At 62.4% G+C, this 17,934-nt stretch overlaps 2 protein-coding genes across 5 annotated transcripts; both read right to left on the bottom strand.

The window, feature by feature from the left end:
* Positions 1-157: 157 nt before the first annotated feature.
* RSKR (ribosomal protein S6 kinase related) lies at positions 158-3,406 on the bottom strand (the record flags this gene model as incomplete). Its single annotated transcript, XM_080630124.1, has 12 exons — positions 158-391; positions 486-596; positions 667-755; positions 826-915; positions 1,019-1,046; positions 1,141-1,181; positions 1,306-1,413; positions 2,053-2,122; positions 2,260-2,328; positions 2,407-2,490; positions 3,084-3,275; positions 3,356-3,406. 12 exons carry the CDS (start codon positions 3,404-3,406, stop codon positions 158-160), a joined length of 1,167 nt encoding a protein of 388 aa, XP_080486250.1.
* A 289-nt stretch (positions 3,407-3,695) lies between these two features.
* Positions 3,696-17,633, bottom strand: BLTP2 (bridge-like lipid transfer protein family member 2). 4 transcript variants are annotated; one of them, XM_080630290.1, is made up of 39 exons: positions 17,505-17,633; positions 16,583-16,712; positions 16,291-16,337; positions 15,908-16,070; positions 15,717-15,835; positions 15,100-15,160; positions 14,618-14,816; positions 14,358-14,481; positions 13,899-14,023; positions 13,746-13,813; positions 13,503-13,651; positions 13,160-13,278; positions 12,848-13,011; positions 12,249-12,513; positions 11,942-12,147; positions 10,706-11,795; positions 10,277-10,468; positions 9,992-10,194; positions 9,794-9,912; positions 9,500-9,720; positions 9,206-9,396; positions 9,022-9,121; positions 8,746-8,948; positions 8,166-8,460; positions 7,890-8,047; positions 7,606-7,812; positions 7,432-7,531; positions 7,075-7,257; positions 6,688-6,809; positions 6,454-6,609; positions 6,258-6,379; positions 5,992-6,172; positions 5,827-5,913; positions 5,629-5,739; positions 5,414-5,549; positions 5,092-5,216; positions 4,753-4,854; positions 4,531-4,665; positions 3,697-4,322 (listed from the first exon to the last, which is right to left on the bottom strand). In XM_080630290.1, the coding sequence occupies exons 1-39, from the start codon at positions 17,567-17,569 to the stop codon at positions 4,140-4,142; spliced, it is 6,726 nt and encodes a 2,241-aa protein (XP_080486416.1). In that variant the 5' UTR covers positions 17,570-17,633; the 3' UTR covers positions 3,697-4,139. The 4 variants fall into 4 exon arrangements, with proteins under 4 accessions (XP_080486417.1, XP_080486416.1, XP_080486415.1 ...); XM_080630289.1 differs by having other exon boundaries at positions 5,414-5,552; XM_080630291.1 differs by lacking the exons at positions 16,583-16,712; positions 17,505-17,633 and having other exon boundaries at positions 3,696-4,322; positions 5,414-5,552; positions 16,185-16,293.
* Between the last annotated feature and the right edge of the window lie 301 nt (positions 17,634-17,934).

The following is a 17,934-nucleotide window of genomic DNA, read 5'->3' on the forward strand; positions in this document are numbered from 1 at the left end:
CCCCGCGTCCCCCCGCAGGACGCACCCGCAGCGGTGCCCGCGGCTCTCGCGTTTATTGCTCCCGCGGGAGAGGTACAATGGTGGGTACGGGGGAACCCAGCCCTGGACCGGGGTTCGGGGGGATGTCCCTGAGCGATGCCGGGGGGATTGGGGGGGCTCAGCCAGGCCAGGGCCGTCCCGGGGATGCAGTCGAAGGGACTTCGAGGTCGCAGTCGAAGTCATCGAAGGTGGCGGGGTCTGGCGGGGGCTGCTCCGGGGGCTGCGTGGCCACCGCCACCGCCACCGGGTCCTTCTGCAGGAGGTCGGCGTCGAAGGCCACGCCGCGGAAGAAGGGGTGTCCCTGGAAGTGATGGAGGTAGCGCAGGCGGTGCAGGGGGTTGTGGCACAGCAGCTGGGGATGGAAGAGGGCAGCTGAGCAGGGGGCACCCCAGTGCCCAGCCCCGGATGGGGCCGTGGGGACCCCAATTCCTATGCGGGGCGGTTACCTCAGCCATCAGCCGGGCCAGCGCGGGGCTGAACGCGGGTGGGCTCTCGTAGCTGCTCTGCTTGACTCGCTCCAGCATGGCCACATGGTCCCCGGCCGGTGCCACGGGGAACTGGGGGGCAGAAATGGATTTAGGGGCACCCCATGGAGCCCCATTATTCCCCCTACCCCATGGTCCTCACCTCCCCGCTGGCCAGAGCGAAGAGCAGGACACCCAGGGACCACCAGTCGGCTGCATGGCTGTAGGGCCCCCCGCTCAGCACCTCTGGGGCTGTGGGGATGTGTAGATGAGTGCCTGGGGGGGCTGTGCCCCCCATCACAGCCCCCTATTGCCCCCTTACCCATGTACTGCAGGGTGCCACAGATGGTGTGGGCTCGCTCGCCCCACTGCAGGTGCCGGGAGAGGCCGAAGTCAGTGAGCTTGAGGTGCCCTGTGGGGCAAGACACCACGAGGAGACCAAGGATGGGGTGTCCCCATGGACAGGGTGTCCCCATGGATGATGCATCCTCAAACCAGGGCCACCAGGCTCTTACCTCGCTCATCCAGGAGGATGTTCTCCATCTGAAACGAGACAGGCGCTGGGGTGGCCTCTCCATGCTGGGGGGTTCAGAACCCCCCCCCATCCTCGGACCCCCCATTCCCTGCTGTCACCCACCTTCACATCTCTGTGTATGATGCCCAGGTCGTGCAGGTACACTGGGGGGAAGATGGAGCCATCAGAGCCATGGGTCCCCTCCCACAGCACCCAGCAGACCCACCCCTGCAGGTCCCCATCCATGGGGACCCATGGGTGCCTGTCCCCAGCACAGTGAGCACTCACCCAGCACCAGCACCAGCTCGGCAGCAAACAGGCGGACGGTGGCCTCGGTGAAGCACCCGGCCGCACGCCACAGCGCGTGCAGGTCCCCGGTGCTGCAGTAGGTGCACACTGTGGGGATGGGTGACATCGGCATGAGGGGCATGGGAAAGGGGGGGGCATGGGCACGGGGGGGGGGCAGGTGGGTCAATGGGGCTGTGCCAAGGTGATGTGGCCACTACGGGCATGCACCAAGGTGATACAAGCCCTGGGGATACAGGGTGGCACAAGCAGCGGGGCAATGTGGGCACCTGGACCAACATACTAAGGTGACACGGTATGTCATACTTAGTCATACTAAGGCCACATAGGAGCATGCAAGTACCAGGGCCACACACCATGGTGACAAGGAGCACTGGGAACAGGCAAGCTCCGAGGTGATAGAGGCCATGTGGGGACCAAAGTGACACGGCCCCCCGGGGGTCATACAGGCACCAGGCACACAGAAGTGATGTGGGCATGGAGGAGGCACAGCCATCGGGGCCACCAGCGCCAGGCAGGCACCAGGTCTGCGGCTCCTCCTTCACCCCCATGTACATCCCTGCCCCACTGCAGCTCGTCCCCATCCCCTCCATCCCTGCAGGGTGGGAGCCATCAGCCGAGCGCCCGGATCCCCGGGGCCGTGCGGGGGGAGCGTGTGCGTGTGCGGGGACACGTGTGCTGGCGGCGGGGACACGTGCGCGGGGGGGCCGGGGGCAGATGGTCACTCACTGATGAAGAGGTGGCGCTGGCCCTGCCAGCTGTCCCCCAGCCCGTGCACAAACGGGTGCCTGACCTGTCTCTGGGGACACAAAGCAAAGAGGGTGAGCAGCGTCCGGGGGGGGATAAGGGGGGGACGTGGGGACCCTGCTCCTGCCACCCTCCCGTTGGCCTCTGCCATCCCCATGACCACCCCACGGGCTGGGGACCCCCCCTAACCTGGATGCTGACTTCTTCCTTGCACTGCTTGAGGGTGTCTCGGCGCAGCACCTCCACTTTAGGCACGACCTGGGGGGGGAGCGAGGGGGTGTCAGGGGGGGCTGAGGGTACATAGGGGCACCCATGGGTCCCGGGAGCAGCACCCACCTTCACGGCGCAGACCTTCTCCCGCCCGCAGTCCAGCACTTTGAGGATGGTCCCGAAGGAGCCTTTGGCCACGAAGCCCAGGATCTAGGGGGGGCGATCAGGGTCTGAGCACTCCATGGGAGATGGGATCAGGATGCTTGGGGTGGAACAGGGTGTGGGGTCCTGTGTAGGGTGACATGGAGTGGTCCGCGGCACCCATGGCAGGTGATGGGGACACTTGGGGACTACAGTGGGATGCAGGGGACCCAGTGTAGGGCACATAGGGATGGGGGACAGGCACACAGTAGCACACACAGGGACCCCATTAGGGTGCAGAGGGACCCCGATAAGACGCACAGAGGCTTCACACCGGGGAACGGGGACCCGACAGGGATAGAAGGGGACCCGGTGGGACGGGGGGAACGCCGTTAAGATGTGAAGGGACGGAGCAAAGGCTTGCGAGGAGAGCCAGGGAGGCGGCCGGCGATCCCGGGATGGCGGCACGGGATGCACGGAAGGCGCGGGAAGATGCTCGGGGCTCCGGGGGACCCGGGTAGGGCGTGCAGGGGCTCCGGTAACGAGGTGCGAGGGGACCCGTCTGCCAGGGCGAGACGCGCGGGTGCCCGGAGGGGACGGTCGGGGACCCCGATAGGATGCAGCGGGACCCCGGTAAGAGGGTGGGAGCCCCGGGACGGCACCTTGAGCTGCTGCTGGCGGGCGGAGGGGCGCACGGGGAACTCCGGCAGGAAAAGCGAGACGAGCTGCGGCAGCGGCCACCCGGGCACCGGAGGCTCCTCGGTGGTCCCCCGCGGGACCAGGGCGAGCCCCGACCCCGGAACCTGCCGGGCGCGGCCCAACAGCGCCCGCACCCACGACCCCACAGCGCGGCCCTACGGAACCGGGGGGCAGCGTCAGCGGGGGGTGAACAACGGGAAGCGGGAGGGGGGGACCCCGGGGCCGCCGCACGCACCTGGGGGGGCCGCACCGGGGCCGGGCCGGGGCCGCTGCTCGATGCTCCCATCGCGGCGCCGCCCCGGGCCCGGGCCCCGGTAATCCGCGGCTTTACATAACCCCGCCGCCCCGCCTCGCTCCGCCCCGCCCGGGTGCGACAACCCCCGGGAACCGGCGCTGCCCTTTGCACCGGGGGGCAGCCACCGGTGACTGATACCCCCCCACCTCGGGGCACGCCTCACCCTTCGGGCCCCCCCTTGCACACTTTGGGGGCCTCATCACCCACTCGTCCTCTCTTTGCACTCCCTGCTCCGGGGTACCCGGTGGGGTACCCAACACCGGGGGTGATGTGGATGCTGCACCGCTGAAGTGTGTGCCCCGGGGAAGGGCAGGGGGTGAAGCCACAGCACCACAGCGTGAACGGGGACACAGGGAATGAGACACCAAAGGGTTCCAAATTAAAAACTCTCTTATTTAAACTCTCTCCCGTTCCCCTTTCTCCCAGCCTGGAGCCATCCTGCTGCTTCCCCAGGCCCAGCACCCGCACAGCAGGGAGCAGGGAAGCTCATGGGGCACCACTGGCACAGGGCATGGAGGGGTCTGCACCCCACATACCAGCCCCAGAGCACACTGTGCCCCACAGCCCCATGCTGCTGCCCCTATATCCCACAGCAACAGCGCTGCCGGGGGGCTGCATGTGGCTAATCCCCCCCTTGGGCATCACCGAGCAGCACAGCCACCCCTCACTGCCATAGGGGAGCACGAGGCACCCCGGTCCCTTCCCGGCCCGCCGGGTGCTGCCGTCATTTGCGCCTGCCGAAAATGGACTTCTTGCTGGGGTTCTTGTCCCCCACACTCAGGCCTATGAGCAGCCGAGCCTTCTCGTCCTCCTCCTGCTGCTGGATGGGCCCATCCGATTTGCTCTCCAGCTTCCCCCGGGCCTCTGTGCCCGCTGCCGGCTTCAGGCGTAGCTTCTCCTTGATCACCTGCCCCAGGAGTTAGGGGGCTCAGCATCCCATGGAGGCACCCAAGCCCCTTTGCATGGATGAGAGCTGGAGCTGCTGAGCAAGGGAAGCTGCTTCCCACTCTAAGGAATGCACTACCCACCATGGAGGGCATCCCAGGACCTCCATGCAGCCCCAGCAGCCTCCCTGGGAGCAGAAAGGATGCACAGCAAGATGGGACCGCACGTACCTGTGCCACCAAGGCTTTGCGGCTGTCCCTCTTCACCGCCATGGCAAAGTCCAGCCACGTCCACGTGTTGTTGTGGTACTCCAGGCATGGCAGCACCAGGTTCAGGTCGCCCCAATCCACACTGTTCTTATCGCCCTGGGTGACCCACAGTGTGGGATGACACCCCAAGCTGGAGGGGCTGTGCCCCCTTCCCCAGCACACCCCACCCCACCGGCCCCACACCTTGTAGCTGACGCAGAGCGGCACCTGCGGGATCTTGATGTAGATGAAGGAGTTGTTCATGGCCGCGCGCTCCTTCATCTTGTCGATGTCATCCACGGGATGCTGGGGACAGAGCAGGAGCCGTGAGCAGAAGGGAAGGAGAGGAGACAGAGCCAGGAAGCAGCAAGGAAGGGATAGCAGGGCACTAAGCCATGGCATTGCTTCATGGGGGAGAGGTGAGAGTTGCTCTGGTGTGGTGTGAGCAAAATGAGATGCTGCAGGGATCACATTGAGTGTGCAGGGGCTCGGGTGTAAAGGATGGAAACCCTCCAAATCCCCCCCAAAGGCAGCAGCAGGTACCTCAGGTGCTTTCCGGAATGATCTCCTGACCCCTGACGTCCGATTCAGTCCCTGAGCGACTCCTTTCCCGGGGCCCAGCGAGTCATCGGCCACAATGAGCTGCCGTGGCTTCACCACAGGGATCCCTGGGACAAATGGGGTGGGAGATGGTGGCTGGTGGGGGTTATCCATCACCCAGACCCCTCCTCTGCTCTACCTGCCCACAGGGATGACCACAAATCCCTGTGTTTTGACATCTGCCCCACCAGCAGCTACCGGGAGCACACGGAGCTGCTCAAGGTCGTTGCTCCGGTGCCATGAGTGGTGACCATGAGCCTCTTACCTGTTGTCACCAGCTTGGACTTATCTTCTTCATCCCCCACCTCCTCCTCCTCCACGTTGCGGCCGGGGAAGAAGAAACCCATCATCCTGTGGAAGAACTGGTGGGTGAGCTGGATGGTGAGAGGTACCACGTTCACCTGCTGGGGAGAGGCACATCACACCCTGCCCGTGCTTTGTGGGGACCTCGGCCACCTCCCAGCCCATCATCCCCAGCACCTCGAAGTGCTCCTTGATGGAGATGCCTCCAACGGGCGGCCGGACCTTGCTGAAGATCCTCAGTGCCAGCTGCCGGCCGGACTGGCAGGAGCTCTGGGGACGCAGCACCACCTGCAGGGAACAGGGATGGGTGGCTGGGATGAGGACAGAGACTGCCTCATCCCGCCCGTCCCCAGGGATGCAGGGCTGGCTCCTTGCCTTGTACACAGCGTTGGGCAGGAGGTTGTTCATCGTGACCCAGCCCAGCTCCAGCAGATGCTCGGCCGTATCATCAGACTTGTTGACCTGCGCATGTGGATCCATCAGCTCCGCGCATCCCAGACCCCAGTGTGGGGGCTGTGGGTGCCACCAGCCCATCCCTACCTTGCTGTAGAGGAAGCGCTGGAGCTCCAGCTCGGCTATGCCCAGCTGCCCGTCCTCCTCGGTCAGGCGCCAGCGTGCCTGGGCGAAGTAGAACTCGGTCCGTCGCGCCACGCTCACGTCCTCCGGCTGCTTCCGCAGCTCCATCTTGTTGGCTCGCTGCAGCTGGAAGTCCTTGAAGCACCTGCAGCACACAGGGGAGCAATGAGATGTTGAAGCCATGGAATAAGGGGGACACAACACTGGGGAAAGCCAGAGACGGGCTCTACCTGATCAGTATGTTGAGCTCCTCGCTTTCCAGCTGCAGGTCAGCCTTCTCCTGGCTGAGCTGCTGCTGCAGGCGGTGGTTGAGGTCGAGCAGGCTCTCGTTTTTGCTGTCATCCTGCAGGGACTGAAGGACACAGGGCCCTCAGCACCCCCTGCCCCGTAGCAGGCAGCCAGGCCCCGTCTGGAGATGGGGCTCACCTTCACGTTGGAGTACATCTGCTTCTCCAGCTGGCGGATCTGGGCGACGTGCTGCCTCACAGCCTCCTGGAGGTGCAGGATGCTGCTGCGCTGCTCCTCGGGGTTGCTGGAGATCTCCAGCTGGAAGCGCACCCGCTGCTTCTTCTCACTGTGCTCCTGGATACAGGGACAGGGGAAGGTTAGCACTGCCCTGGGTGCTGTGGGTGACACAGTGCCCCAAAGCCTCGTGGGTACCTTGCGTTTGGGCTCCACGTGCAGCAGCAGGTTGTTGACTATGTCAAGGATCATGGCATACTGTGCGGGGTTGGTGGAGATCTCCAGGTCATGGTGGATCAGTGTGAACGTATCCACAGCTCCTGCAGGGACACACAGAGGAGCCTCAGCATGGCCAGAAATGGGATGCACACGGGGGCCAGCCAGAGATGGAGGGAGACAGGGAATAAACCAAGGTGGTTTACACAGGCACAGCATGTAAAGCATCATCTGGTGTCCTGCCACATGGCTAGGGACCCCTCCTGTGAGCACCCCTCTGATCTCAGCAGGGCAAAGACAGGCCATGCCTGGACTTAGCTGGCACTTGTGTGTCTGCCCCCCAAAGACACGCTGCCTGCATGTACCCACCCTCCTGCTTCTTCAGCAGATCCTCCTTCTCCTGGTTCGCGGGGGTCTCGGGGGGCTTTATCTGCGTGGCCAGCTCAGGGTCGATGTCATGGCTGTAGCTGATGTAGTACATGCGGCAGCTGCAGCGGGAGATGATCCTCTGTACCTGCTGGGTCTGCTGCGCTTCCGAGGGCTGGTTCCAGTCTGGGGACGAGCAGCGGGACCACGGTCAGAGCACCAGGTCCCGCCACATTGGGGCTCAGAGCATCACCCAGCTCCTGGAGCCATGCAGGGACAGGCCAGCTCTCAGCTTCACTGAGCCTGGGTCACACACGAGCAGGATGGGCACAGACAGAGCAGCCACGCTGTGGGCAGTACCTGTGGTGGTGCTGACCATGCCCCCCACCGCCTGCCCACTCTCCATCAGCTCCTGCACCGAGTCCAGGCTCCGCTGCCGATGCTCCTCAATGTTTTTCACCTAGGAAGGCACGGAGGCACCATTGGCTGTCCCTGCCCTGGCCAGTGCTGCCTGCTCCCCATGCATCCACTCACCTCCAGCCAGAGCTGCCCATGCTCCCTCTCAGTAGGGCTGCTCTCCGTCGTGGCGAAGTACTGCATGCCATCCAGCAAGCAGGTCCAAGATGTCTTCTGCTTCAGTGTGTCCCCGTACCAGGCAGGGTGGTGCTGGCACTGCAGTAGCTGGGCTTTGGCAGCAGACACAATCACGCAGCCCTCGGTCTCGGCGCCGCGCAGCACCATCTGCAAGGAGGGTCAGATGAGCCCTTGTGGGGCAGGGACAGCCGCTCTCTCAGCCAGGCCATGGGCAGGACAGGTACCTGGCAATTCACCAGCTCAATGAGGCAGTTTCTGTTGTAGATGTCATCGGTTTGGCAGGCAGCGATGCCACAAAGCTGCTCGCTAGCCCCTGACTCCTCCTCTGTGAAGACCACAAACTTATCTGTCTCCTCAATGAGCTTCTGCAGCATGTAGGCCCCTGGGGAAGGAGAAAGGGTCAGTGCAAGGCTGTGTGGTATGACGGGGTGAAGGCAGGCATGGCTTTGGGCTACCATGCATGCTGTCAGTGATGGGTTTCTCTTCCTTGCCGTGCTCACCCCCTGAGGAGGCTCTCTCAGGACGGCCACTGGTGATGGGAACAGTCACTCTGGCAGGGATGGAGTGAGCAGAGAGCGGGCCCCGCTTCAGCTTCTTGGCTTGGAGCTGCGTGTCGATTTTGAGCCCCTTCAGTGCCTCAGTGGAGAGGTTGCGCTTGAGCACAGCCGCCTTCTTGTAGCCATCGTAGAGGCCGAAGGCGATGTCCCGGTTCGTGGTGGTCCAGGACGCCCGCAGGTCCACCAAGTGCAGCTGATGTGTGTGGAAACCATCGTCCCCATCCCGCAGGGGCAGCTCCTGCACACAGAGGGTCAGAGCTTCAGGGAGGCAAAGCCACCCCCGGGTCCATGCCCATGGGACTCGCACACATGGGCTGGGATCCCTGCCATGCTCTGTGTGGGGACCACTCCACAGCCCTCACCAGGGATGCTGTGGCTGGAACAGGGCATCCCTTTGGCCAGGCACTCAGATCAGAGGTCTATCTCCTCTCTAGCCAAATCCCTTCCCCATTGCACCCAAAGACCACTTTGTCCCAGGGGGATGCCATTGGGCCATGCCCTACGCATGTGCAGCGAGCGGTACCTCCTCTGCTGTGCGATTGCTGTGCCGCTGGTAGGTGAGGGAGGACAGGCTCAGCAGATGGGTTTTCTTCACCAGGGTGTCGAGCCGGTGGTCAGCGTTCTCATCACAAGTGGAGGCCATGAGGTGCACAGTGACCTGGCTCAGGTCGCTCACCATCTGTGTGATGCTCCACTCCGAAATGAGGCGTCGCATCACCGTGCCGGCTGGGGGACGGGGACAGGGGTCAGCCAGGATCCTGTCCTGCTTGGAAGTGCTGCCGGCAGGGCCCCCACTCACCTTGTGGGATGAGTCGCTGTGTGCCGCGAGTGAAGATGTGCCCCTGGCAGCATTCCACTTGGATTCCCCGCTGCTGGGCAAAGGAAGCCCAGTAATGAACCTGCAAGGGAGCAAATACAGGCACTGAGAGCTGAGTGCAGGCAAAGCGGGTCGGTAGCACCAGATCCCCACGCCCAGGACTTGCCTGCAGCCGGGGGAAGAGCGCAGTGTAAGACAACTGCTTGTAATGCTGCCCCAGCTTCTTCTTACTGGGTTTCATGTTGTTGAAGAGCTTCCCGCGGCAGATGGGCCTCGTCACACTGGTCCACGTGGCCCAGAAGTTCTGCATCCAGCGCAGGGTGCTGCTGTAGAGCAGGATCCGGGGCTGGGAGTGCTCTGAGGATACACCCACCGTCAACCAGCGCCATGGGGCAGGGATACAGCAGCTCCCAACCCAGCACTGCTAAAACTAAGGGATCGCCGGGGTGCTGTCACTCACCCTCACTGGGCCGCGTCAGGTCCATGCGGATGGAGAGGTTGAGGTTCTCGGAGCGGAAGGCACGGTAGGAATCGTACTGCTGCCCCACCGGCACCTCAGGCAGGAACTCTGGGGAGCGCAGCACCACGCCGTGGTGGTCATGGGGGTTCCCGTGGCACAGCCACTGCAGGTCCAGCGTCATGCACAGGTCAGGCAGGTGCAGGAAGCAGCAGTCGTCATACCTGAGGGGGAAAAGAGACCCCGTTCCCATCGCCACCCTGGTGGCAGCCCCTGCACTCCCGGTCCCACACTCACTTGGAAGCTGTCCGCACATTGATGTCCAAATTGCCCTTGAAGACGAACTGCCCAGGCTTCCAGTGGAAGGAGAGGTGGCTCCACTCCCAGTGCATGTTCTCTGTGGTGTTGTAGGGGTCCTGCAAGGACAAGCATGGGGAGAGGCAGATGTGAGCTGATGCCACGTCGTGCCCTGCTCCCTACCTCGGCAGCACCCACCTCAGTGGCCAACTGATGCAGGTTGGCCTGTTCAACATCCATGTGCCAGTCCCCGTGCAAGAGAAGGCGGCTCTTGTCCCACCAGGGCAATGGGGCGCTGGGGTCCTCTGAAGGCTTGGTGAGGAGATCCACACACTGGCTGATGAGGGTCCAGGCTGGGTCCCAGCAGGGCCCCCACACGATGGTGAACTGGGAGATCTCAGCTGAGGACATAGGGGTTGGCTCAGCCCTTTGCACGTCCCACACAGCCCTGCCTCAGAGCAACCCCGTCCCTCCAGCTCTTACAATGGAAGTCATGGTAGAACTTCAAGGGGGGCATGTTCCTCTCCACCGTGGCATCCCCCCAGGGCAGCCCCAGCTTGAGGAGCTGGCGGCGCCGGGAGCAGGCCTGGCCGCACTGCTCGGCTCCGATCAGCCGCCCCGAGAGCTGCCAGTTCCGGATCTCAAAGAGGTAGCGAGGGTAGTCACGGATCCGCACTGCGGGGACAGGAAGGGCTGAGATGGGGCAGCAAAGGGACACTGCCCCGGTGCCCCACTCTGAGCCAAGGCAGAGGCACTGTCCTGTCACACCTCTGCTCCCTTCCCACTTCCCTGAACCTCCGAAGCTCATTTCCCCTTGCTTGGTCACACATTGCCTGGTGTCAGGTCCTGGGAGCCCAGGCCACACATCCACCACGCTGTCCTCTAAGAACACTCTCACACAAAGCAACTCACCGAAGAAGCTGCCAACTCTGCCCTTCATCATGCGGCACCACTGCGTGACCATCTCCAGACCCTCGGTGGGAAACGGGCTCACACCATCAATGTCCCTCATCTGCTCCAACACATGCTCCGTGCCATGGAAGGACTCATCGGCCATGGCCACCAGCTCCAGATGCGCCAGGGTCCAGGTGAGGAGGGCTCTCCTCATGGGTGTGTTGGCATAGAGGCGCCGCGAGCGCTGGATGTAGATCTCAATGTTCTTCTTCTCCAGTGAGGCGTAGAGCTCCTCGATCTTGCGTGCGGGCAGCAGCTCCCCGTGCTGCTTGCGCAGCGCCGCCACCTTCGCATCCAACAGCTGCAGGCGCTTGGCACTCTCCTTGCTCTCATCCTTCATCAGCTCGTAGTTGTCTCGCAGCTTGACCTCAAACACATCATCGAGGAAGACCCAGGAGAAGTGCGTCACCTTGAGCAGGAGGTCCGGGGGCAGCGCCGTGCTGCCGGGGCGCCCGCGCCGGTGCAGACCTTTCAGCCACTTCTGCACGCCCACCGCAGCGTCCAGCGTGCGGGAGAAGTCGTACTGGTAGGGGAACTCGATGCTCACGCTGGCGAAGGAGAAGGCCCAGCCGCGGTTGCGGAGGGTGCGCAGGGTGGGGAAGGCGCAGCGGTGCAAGACGACCTCCTCCAGCTCCGGCAGCAGCTTCACCTCCACCTCCTTGAAGCTGAAGATGCTGTGCCCGTCAAAGCCGGCGGCCAGCTCGGGGCAGTAGCCGTGCAGGGCACCGCCGTGCCAGCTCACGGAGGTCCGCTCGGCAGCCAGGCTGATGTAGTTGGCTTCAGAGACGAAGGCTGTGAGTTTGGCAGAGCTCAGCTCCAGGGATAGGGACAGGAGTCTTTTTGGGGGGGTCCCATCCGGCTGCAAGGGTGTCTCAGTAGGGGTGGTGGGGTGGGGGGCTGGGCTCTCCGGGGGTAAGGAGGGAGGTGTCCTGTGGCCGAGGGCGCTCCGCAAGGCTTCGTGGCACTGCAGGGTGGCCAGGGTGTGATGGTACAAGTGCATGTGGTCGGGTGGGCTCCACAGCACTGCCAGCCCCTCACCGCACTGCACCTACACCAGAGAGAGCAAGCAAGTCACTGCCAGGTCCAGCACAGCCCCGTTGCCCCCTCCAGCACCTTTCGGTGCCAGCCAATATTCCCCCTGCTCCATCCATCCCATTCCAACAAGGACAAGATAAAGCAGAGACCCAAACCAACCTCCAGGGAGCGGATGCTGCTGTGGTAGGTGACAGAGAGCATGGAGAGGTTGGCCACTGGGTTGGGGATGGCAGGAGCTTTGCAGCACGGCTGCATCTTCTCCGTGATGCTCTTCACCAAGGCCAGCACCATGCCCTGGACGCTGACAGTGCAGCTCTCAGCACTCCCCAGGATGGTCAGCGTGTCCAGCCGCAGCTCCAGGGCCCCTAGAGAGGTGGCACATCAATGCTGGAGGCATGGAGGAGGCACACCACGATGTGCCAGGTTCCTCTGACAGCCATCTGGGATCAGCCTCGATGATACTTACCCACCAGGGCTGAGAGTGTGAAAAGATTCACATCCTCCACCTTCAGATCCACCTTCCAGAGCAGCCCCCAGGGCTCGCTGGAGGCAGAAGGTGGCTGCTTGGCAAGCTCAGCTCCATCAGGCCGTGGGCAGAACAAGGGCAGGACCCTGGCCAGGCACTCAGTGCATGTGTCTGACGACTCCACTTGCAGCCCCCGGATGGTGCAGTCCAGGAAGAGGGTATCTGACTGCGCACTGGACATGCCCAGGGGCTGGTTGTAGCTGCCCTGCAGGATAAAACAGGATTATAGAATCATTGAATGGTTTGGGTTGGAAAGGACCTTAAGATCATCCAGTTCCAACCCAGTGCCATGGGCAGCGACACCAAGCAGGTTGCTTCAAGCCCTGTCCAACCTGGCCTTGAACAAAGCCAGGGATGGGGCATTTACCACTTCTTTGGGAACCCTGTGCCAGTGCTTCACGACCCTCACAGTAAGGAACTTCTGCCTTATCTCCAACCTGAACTTTCCCTGTTTCACTTTAAACCCATCACCCCTTGTCCTATCACTGCAGTCCCTGATGAAGAGTCCCACTCCGGTATCCTTGAGGCTTGCCCCTCACCTGCAGGTTGAAGGAGTCGAGGATGAGGGCTTCTCCCCACACGTGCATGTTGGGGGGGTGCGGGGCACGCTGGATGTGCGAGTCGTTGCCCACACGCCAGCAGAGGTGGTCCACGGCCAGCACCGCTCGCTGGTGCACACTCTGCGGCCGGAGGTGCTGGTAGTCTGCAGGCAGAGGGCAGGGGATGAGAGCAGGCAGGGCTCAAACATGGGCGACCCAGACACAGCCAGGCAGGGATCCACAGCCCCTGGCCCTCCCCATGCCCACCACTGACCCCCAAGAAGAGCTCAGCAGCCACCCTGGTGCCAATACCTGCAGAGATGGAGTTGAAGCCCAAGGCGAAGGGTGGTGTGTCCCCCAGCTGCACTGACACATTGACATTGGACAGCGAGGCACACAAGATGATGGGCGCTATGATCTGGGGATAGCTCCTGCATGGGACAAGCAGGTATGGGCTGTTATTGGGGTGCTGCCTGGCAGGGAGCAGGCTCACAGGGACCCCCCAACCATCTGCCACTCTCTGTACCACCCTCCCCATCCCACAGGCTGTGCAGAGGGCAGAGAAGATGCTGGGTGCCCAGGCACCCTGCCAGAGCATGGCAAGGCAAGAGGAAACAAGCTGCAACACCAGCAGCCACGCAGAGGCCAAGTTTACCTTCCCTTGTGCCCTTGGCTGGGGACAGGCACTGCCTGGCACCTGTATTCCTGTGCCAACAGCCCCAGCCATGGGGAAAACTCTTGGTGGCGGTAGTGGATGATGCAGGTGTTGAGCAGCACAGCAGCCGAGAGGTCAATGGCTGTGACCTAGAGCAGGGAAGGGGCCGGGTGGCAAAAACACTCATGCCAGGAGCTGGACCAGCCACCCCAGGGGACAGGAGCGTGCTCAGCCACCACTCACCTGCACACTGGTCTTCAGGGAGTTGAGGCACACGATGCGCTGGCGGCTCTGGGACAGGAGAAGGCCATCTGGGGACCAAGAGGAGCAGAAGTGAGGGGTGAAGAGGGCAGTGATGGCAGCAGTGTCCTAAAAGCATCCTTCCTGGCTACTTGCCCTCCAGCTGAAGGTCTACACTCATTTGGTCCAGGTCTGAGGTGGGTGTGAAGTTGCGCAGGGGAATCTGCTCCTCTTCACGCTGATATAGGAACTGCAGCAGCTTCAAGCTCCAGGTGAGGTGCCTGTAAGAAGCAGGGAGTCACTGCCAGAAGGGAACTGCACTGTCACATCTTCCACCTCCCCATCTCTCAGCCCCAGCTGACTGGTACAAAGACACCAGCCAGCATTCAGCTGCAGCCCAGCCCAGCGCTCTCATCCCATCAGCAGAGGATCCCATTACGCTGTCCTACTGGAAAGTAGGCCTTCCTCCTTCCCCAAGAGCCCAGCCCCAGGCCAAGCTCAGTCCTTTCTGCTGGCTCTAAGACTCGGTATCTGTGGTCTAGCAGAGCAGGGGATGAGCACTTGTCCCCAGATCCATGTCCCCAGCACTAGGACAGCTTCCCCTTGCCTCCTCACCTCTTCTGGCTGTTCATTGACAGCACCGTGCTGGTGTTCTCCAGCTTCACCTCCACCCTCCTGGGGATGAGCTGCAGCGTGTCCCTGCTCAGCAGAGACAGGGACTTCAGGGGCTCTTCTGGGCCTGGACAGGGACACACAGGAGTCACAGGGAGGCTCCTGCCCAAATCCCCACACGATGGCAAAGCCAAATCCCTCTGGCTCCAGTGCAAGTACGGGTGTTGCCAGCTCCTGCCCACGTCCCTGTGCCCATCCCTGACCTGTGCCGGGCTGTTCCCCTGCAGTGCTGTGCTGGGTGCTGGCAGTGATGCGGTGCAGCAGCGGGCTGCAGAAGAGCCCTTCATGCAGCTCTGCCTGCAGCGTCCGGACACGCAGCCGGACCCCCACCAGCTGCCGCTTGCTGCTGATCTCCAGTGAGAGGGAGAGCGCCAGGGCCAGCTCTGCCAGGCAGGTGTCATCCTGTAATGGCATACAAACAAGGAATCATAGTTAACAGGTTGGAAAAGACCTTTAGGATCATTGAGTTCAACGGTTACCCAGCACTGCCAAATCCATCACTAAACCATGTCAAAGGAGTCACCCAGCTCCCAGCTGGTGCATGCTGAAGGTGAAGTGCTGGGCACAGCACAGACCCCAGAGCGTTGCAGCATCACGCAGCCTCGGGGACACGCTGGAGCAGGTCCTGAGTGTCCCACAGAGCTCAGGTTGTAAGGGTTGGATTTCTCCCTTCCCCAGCACTCACCAGCTGGCTGCTGCGCAGGACTTTGCTGTTCACCTTTGTCAGGCTCACCTCGCAGGTCAGGCTGGGGAGAGCAGAGAACAGACGGAGATGTGGAACATGCTGCTTGCAAACCAGACCCCTGCCTTCTCTTTCATAGAATGGCTATGGTTGGAAAGGACCTTAAAATCATCCAGTTCCAACCCCCCTGCCATGGGCAGCGATGCCTCACACTAAACCATGTTGCCCAAAGCTCTCCCCACTCTCACAGAAAAGAGCTTCTTCCTTATATCTAACCTGAACTTCCCCTGTTTAAGTTTAAACCCATCATCCCTCGTTCTAAACCCTTTGTCCTTGTTTTCCCTGTGTGACACAGGGACCCCAAGTCCCTGCTTCAAGTCCTCCCAAAAGCAGAGCTTAACTCCCTGCACAATGCAGCAACTCAGAACTCGGAGAGCACACAACCTGAGCTTCCCATGAAGGGAAAAGGGACCCGGTCAGCTTGGGGGGGTTCCTGTGTCACAGCACAGGTGACATGGGATGCTGCTGAGTGGGACAGGAAGAGGTGAGATGCCACACTAGGGTCGGAGGGCCCCAGGGCCAGGCTGGGGAAGCAGAGCAGGGTGTGAGGACAGCGTTACCTCTTCCCATCACCATTCAGGAGGAGACGTGTCTTGCTGGCCTGGATGTGCCAGAGAGACTCTGAGGTGGCCACGTGCAGAACCATGATGTTGATGGAGTCCATGTGGATGGAAAAGAGCTGGTGGGGAAGATGCTACCATGAGGGATGTACGACAGCAACGCAGCCCATCACACAGAGCCAGTGCCTCACCTGGCTTAGGAGCCTCAGCAGGGAGGGTTTAAGTGTCAGGTTTGCTCTGCTTTCACTTCCGTCAGCTTCTCTGGGAGCCTCTGGGATGGGCGGCTGGAACCCAGGGCCCTTCTGGAGATCCGTGCGGATTCGCACCTCGCCAAAACATAGCTCAAAGTAGCGCCTATGGAAGCACAGCACCGGGGTTTGCACACCCAGCCCCATGGCCAGGGATATGCAGGACCAGCACAAGGGCTCCCACAAGGCATTGCCACCTCAAAGAAGGGGATTCACTCACACACTGAGCAGACCACAGGGACTGCAAGGAGGTGTAAAGGCAGCAGAGCAAGGGATGAGACAGACCCCCAAGAGAGGAAGGAGGCAGCTGGGGCAGGGATACATACGGCAGCTCCCGGCTCAGTTTACTGGAGATCCAGATGTGGTCAATCTCCTGCAAGGATGCATGGGTAGGTCAGAGAAGAAACAACCCGGCTGTGCCTTGCGATGCTCATCCCGACCTTCCCACTCTGCTCCCAACCCCTGGCATCAGGGAGCATCCAAAACCCCAAGTCTGGCTATGGAGGGAAGGGCCTGGCACCAACTATGGGGCACGGATTTGCTGCCAGCCTGCAAGTGACCCCATCCACCCTGCCTGCCCTCACCCACTGGTGGCCAACCCCTTGCCCAGGTACCCACCACCGTCTGCTGCTCCCGCTGGAACTTGAGGCTGATGTTCTGGGCCCAAAAGAAGCCAAAGGAGCCGATCTTGAGCTCCGCGTGAAGCTTCTGCCGGCACCAGGTCACAGCCAGGCGACAGGCCAGCCATCTGCAGGGACAGGGGGCACAGGGTCAGCTCCCCACTAGGGACGGGGACCCCTTCATCCTTCGAGCAGCAGCTCCAGCACCAACCAAGCAGGTCCTGCCTCCATGACTGCTCCAAGCTGGAGCAGAGACCCTGCAGGGTCACCCCCCACAAGCCCTAACATCCCCCCCTTGGACTGAGGGGCCCCTTTGACTCTCAGACACCCCATAACCACGTCTGTGAGCTGCCCTGGACTACTGCAAGCTCCTGACACCCTCCCGTCCAGCCCTAGGACCCCCAAACCCTTGCAAGCCACCCCAGACTCCTGACACCCCCAAGCCCTCTTTATCCCCCTTAACCCCTTGTTACCTCCTTCCCCATACCCCCAACACTTCACCCTCAGCCCCATCGGCCCCCTCCACCCCTGACACTACCCCAGCCAAATGTCAGTCCCCCCAAACCCCACACCCCACTGCCATCCCCATGGGTCTTTACAATCTCCCCCCCCACAAGCAGACCCCACCGAGCCCTGTCACCCCCCCAAACCCCCGATACCCCTCTCCCACCTTGGTGCTTATGAGCTCTATCACCCCCCGAAGCCCCTGTGGGCCCCAAAACCCCCCAACATCCCACTGCCATCCCCATGGGCCCCCCACCTTGACCTTTACGCGCACCCCCCCAAGCAGATACCCCCCTATACCCCTGTCACCCTCCCGACCCTTACGCACCCCTTTACACCTCTATATCAGCTGCATACCCCCCATAACCCCTCGGGGCCCCCCAACCCCGCGTCCCCGCCGTTCCCCCGGCCCTGACCGCGCCAGCAGCCCCGCGAGCAGCGCGGCGATGAGGAGCCCGAGCAGCGCTGCGGGCAGCGGCATGGCTGGACCCGGACCCCGAACCCCGGCCCCGCTGAGGCCCCGGCCCGGCCCCGGCGCCCGTGGGGCCGCGCACCGGGAGTGACGGCTGGAAGGGGCGGTGCCCAACGGCGCTTCCCGGCAGGAACAGCGCCCCCGCCTGGGCTGGCAGCGGGATCGGGCCCCGGTTGTTCCGGCGCTCCCCGTATAAACAGGCACAAACTGCGGGGATTCGGGTCTTTTATGGCCGCAGGGTAACGGGGTTTGGGGTACAGAGGGGGAATAGGGCACCGGGTAGTGCTTGTTCGGGGGTTCTCGGTGGGAGCTATGAGGGGGGGACTGGGGAGTCTGATCCTGCTCTGGGTTGGGTCTGGATGTGATCTGCTTTG

Source organism: Psittacula echo, assembly GCF_963264785.1.
Source record: "Psittacula echo genome assembly, chromosome: 15".
Lineage (NCBI taxonomy): Eukaryota > Metazoa > Chordata > Aves > Psittaciformes > Psittacidae > Psittacula > Psittacula echo.

Bases quoted from the DNA above. Each gene is read 5' to 3' on its own strand.
- BLTP2 (XM_080630289.1), bottom strand. From the start codon at position 17,569: ATGCCGCTGCCCGCAGCGCTGCTCGGGCTCCTCATCGCCGCGCTGCTC. The intron at 15,836-15,907 runs GTGAGGCACTGG...CTTCCCCACCAG, and splicing joins TGCTGAGGCTCCTAAGCCAG to CTCTTTTCCATCCACATGGA. The intron at 4,323-4,530 runs GTACGTGCGGTC...CTCCTGGGGCAG, and splicing joins GCAAAGCCTTGGTGGCACAG to GTGATCAAGGAGAAGCTACG.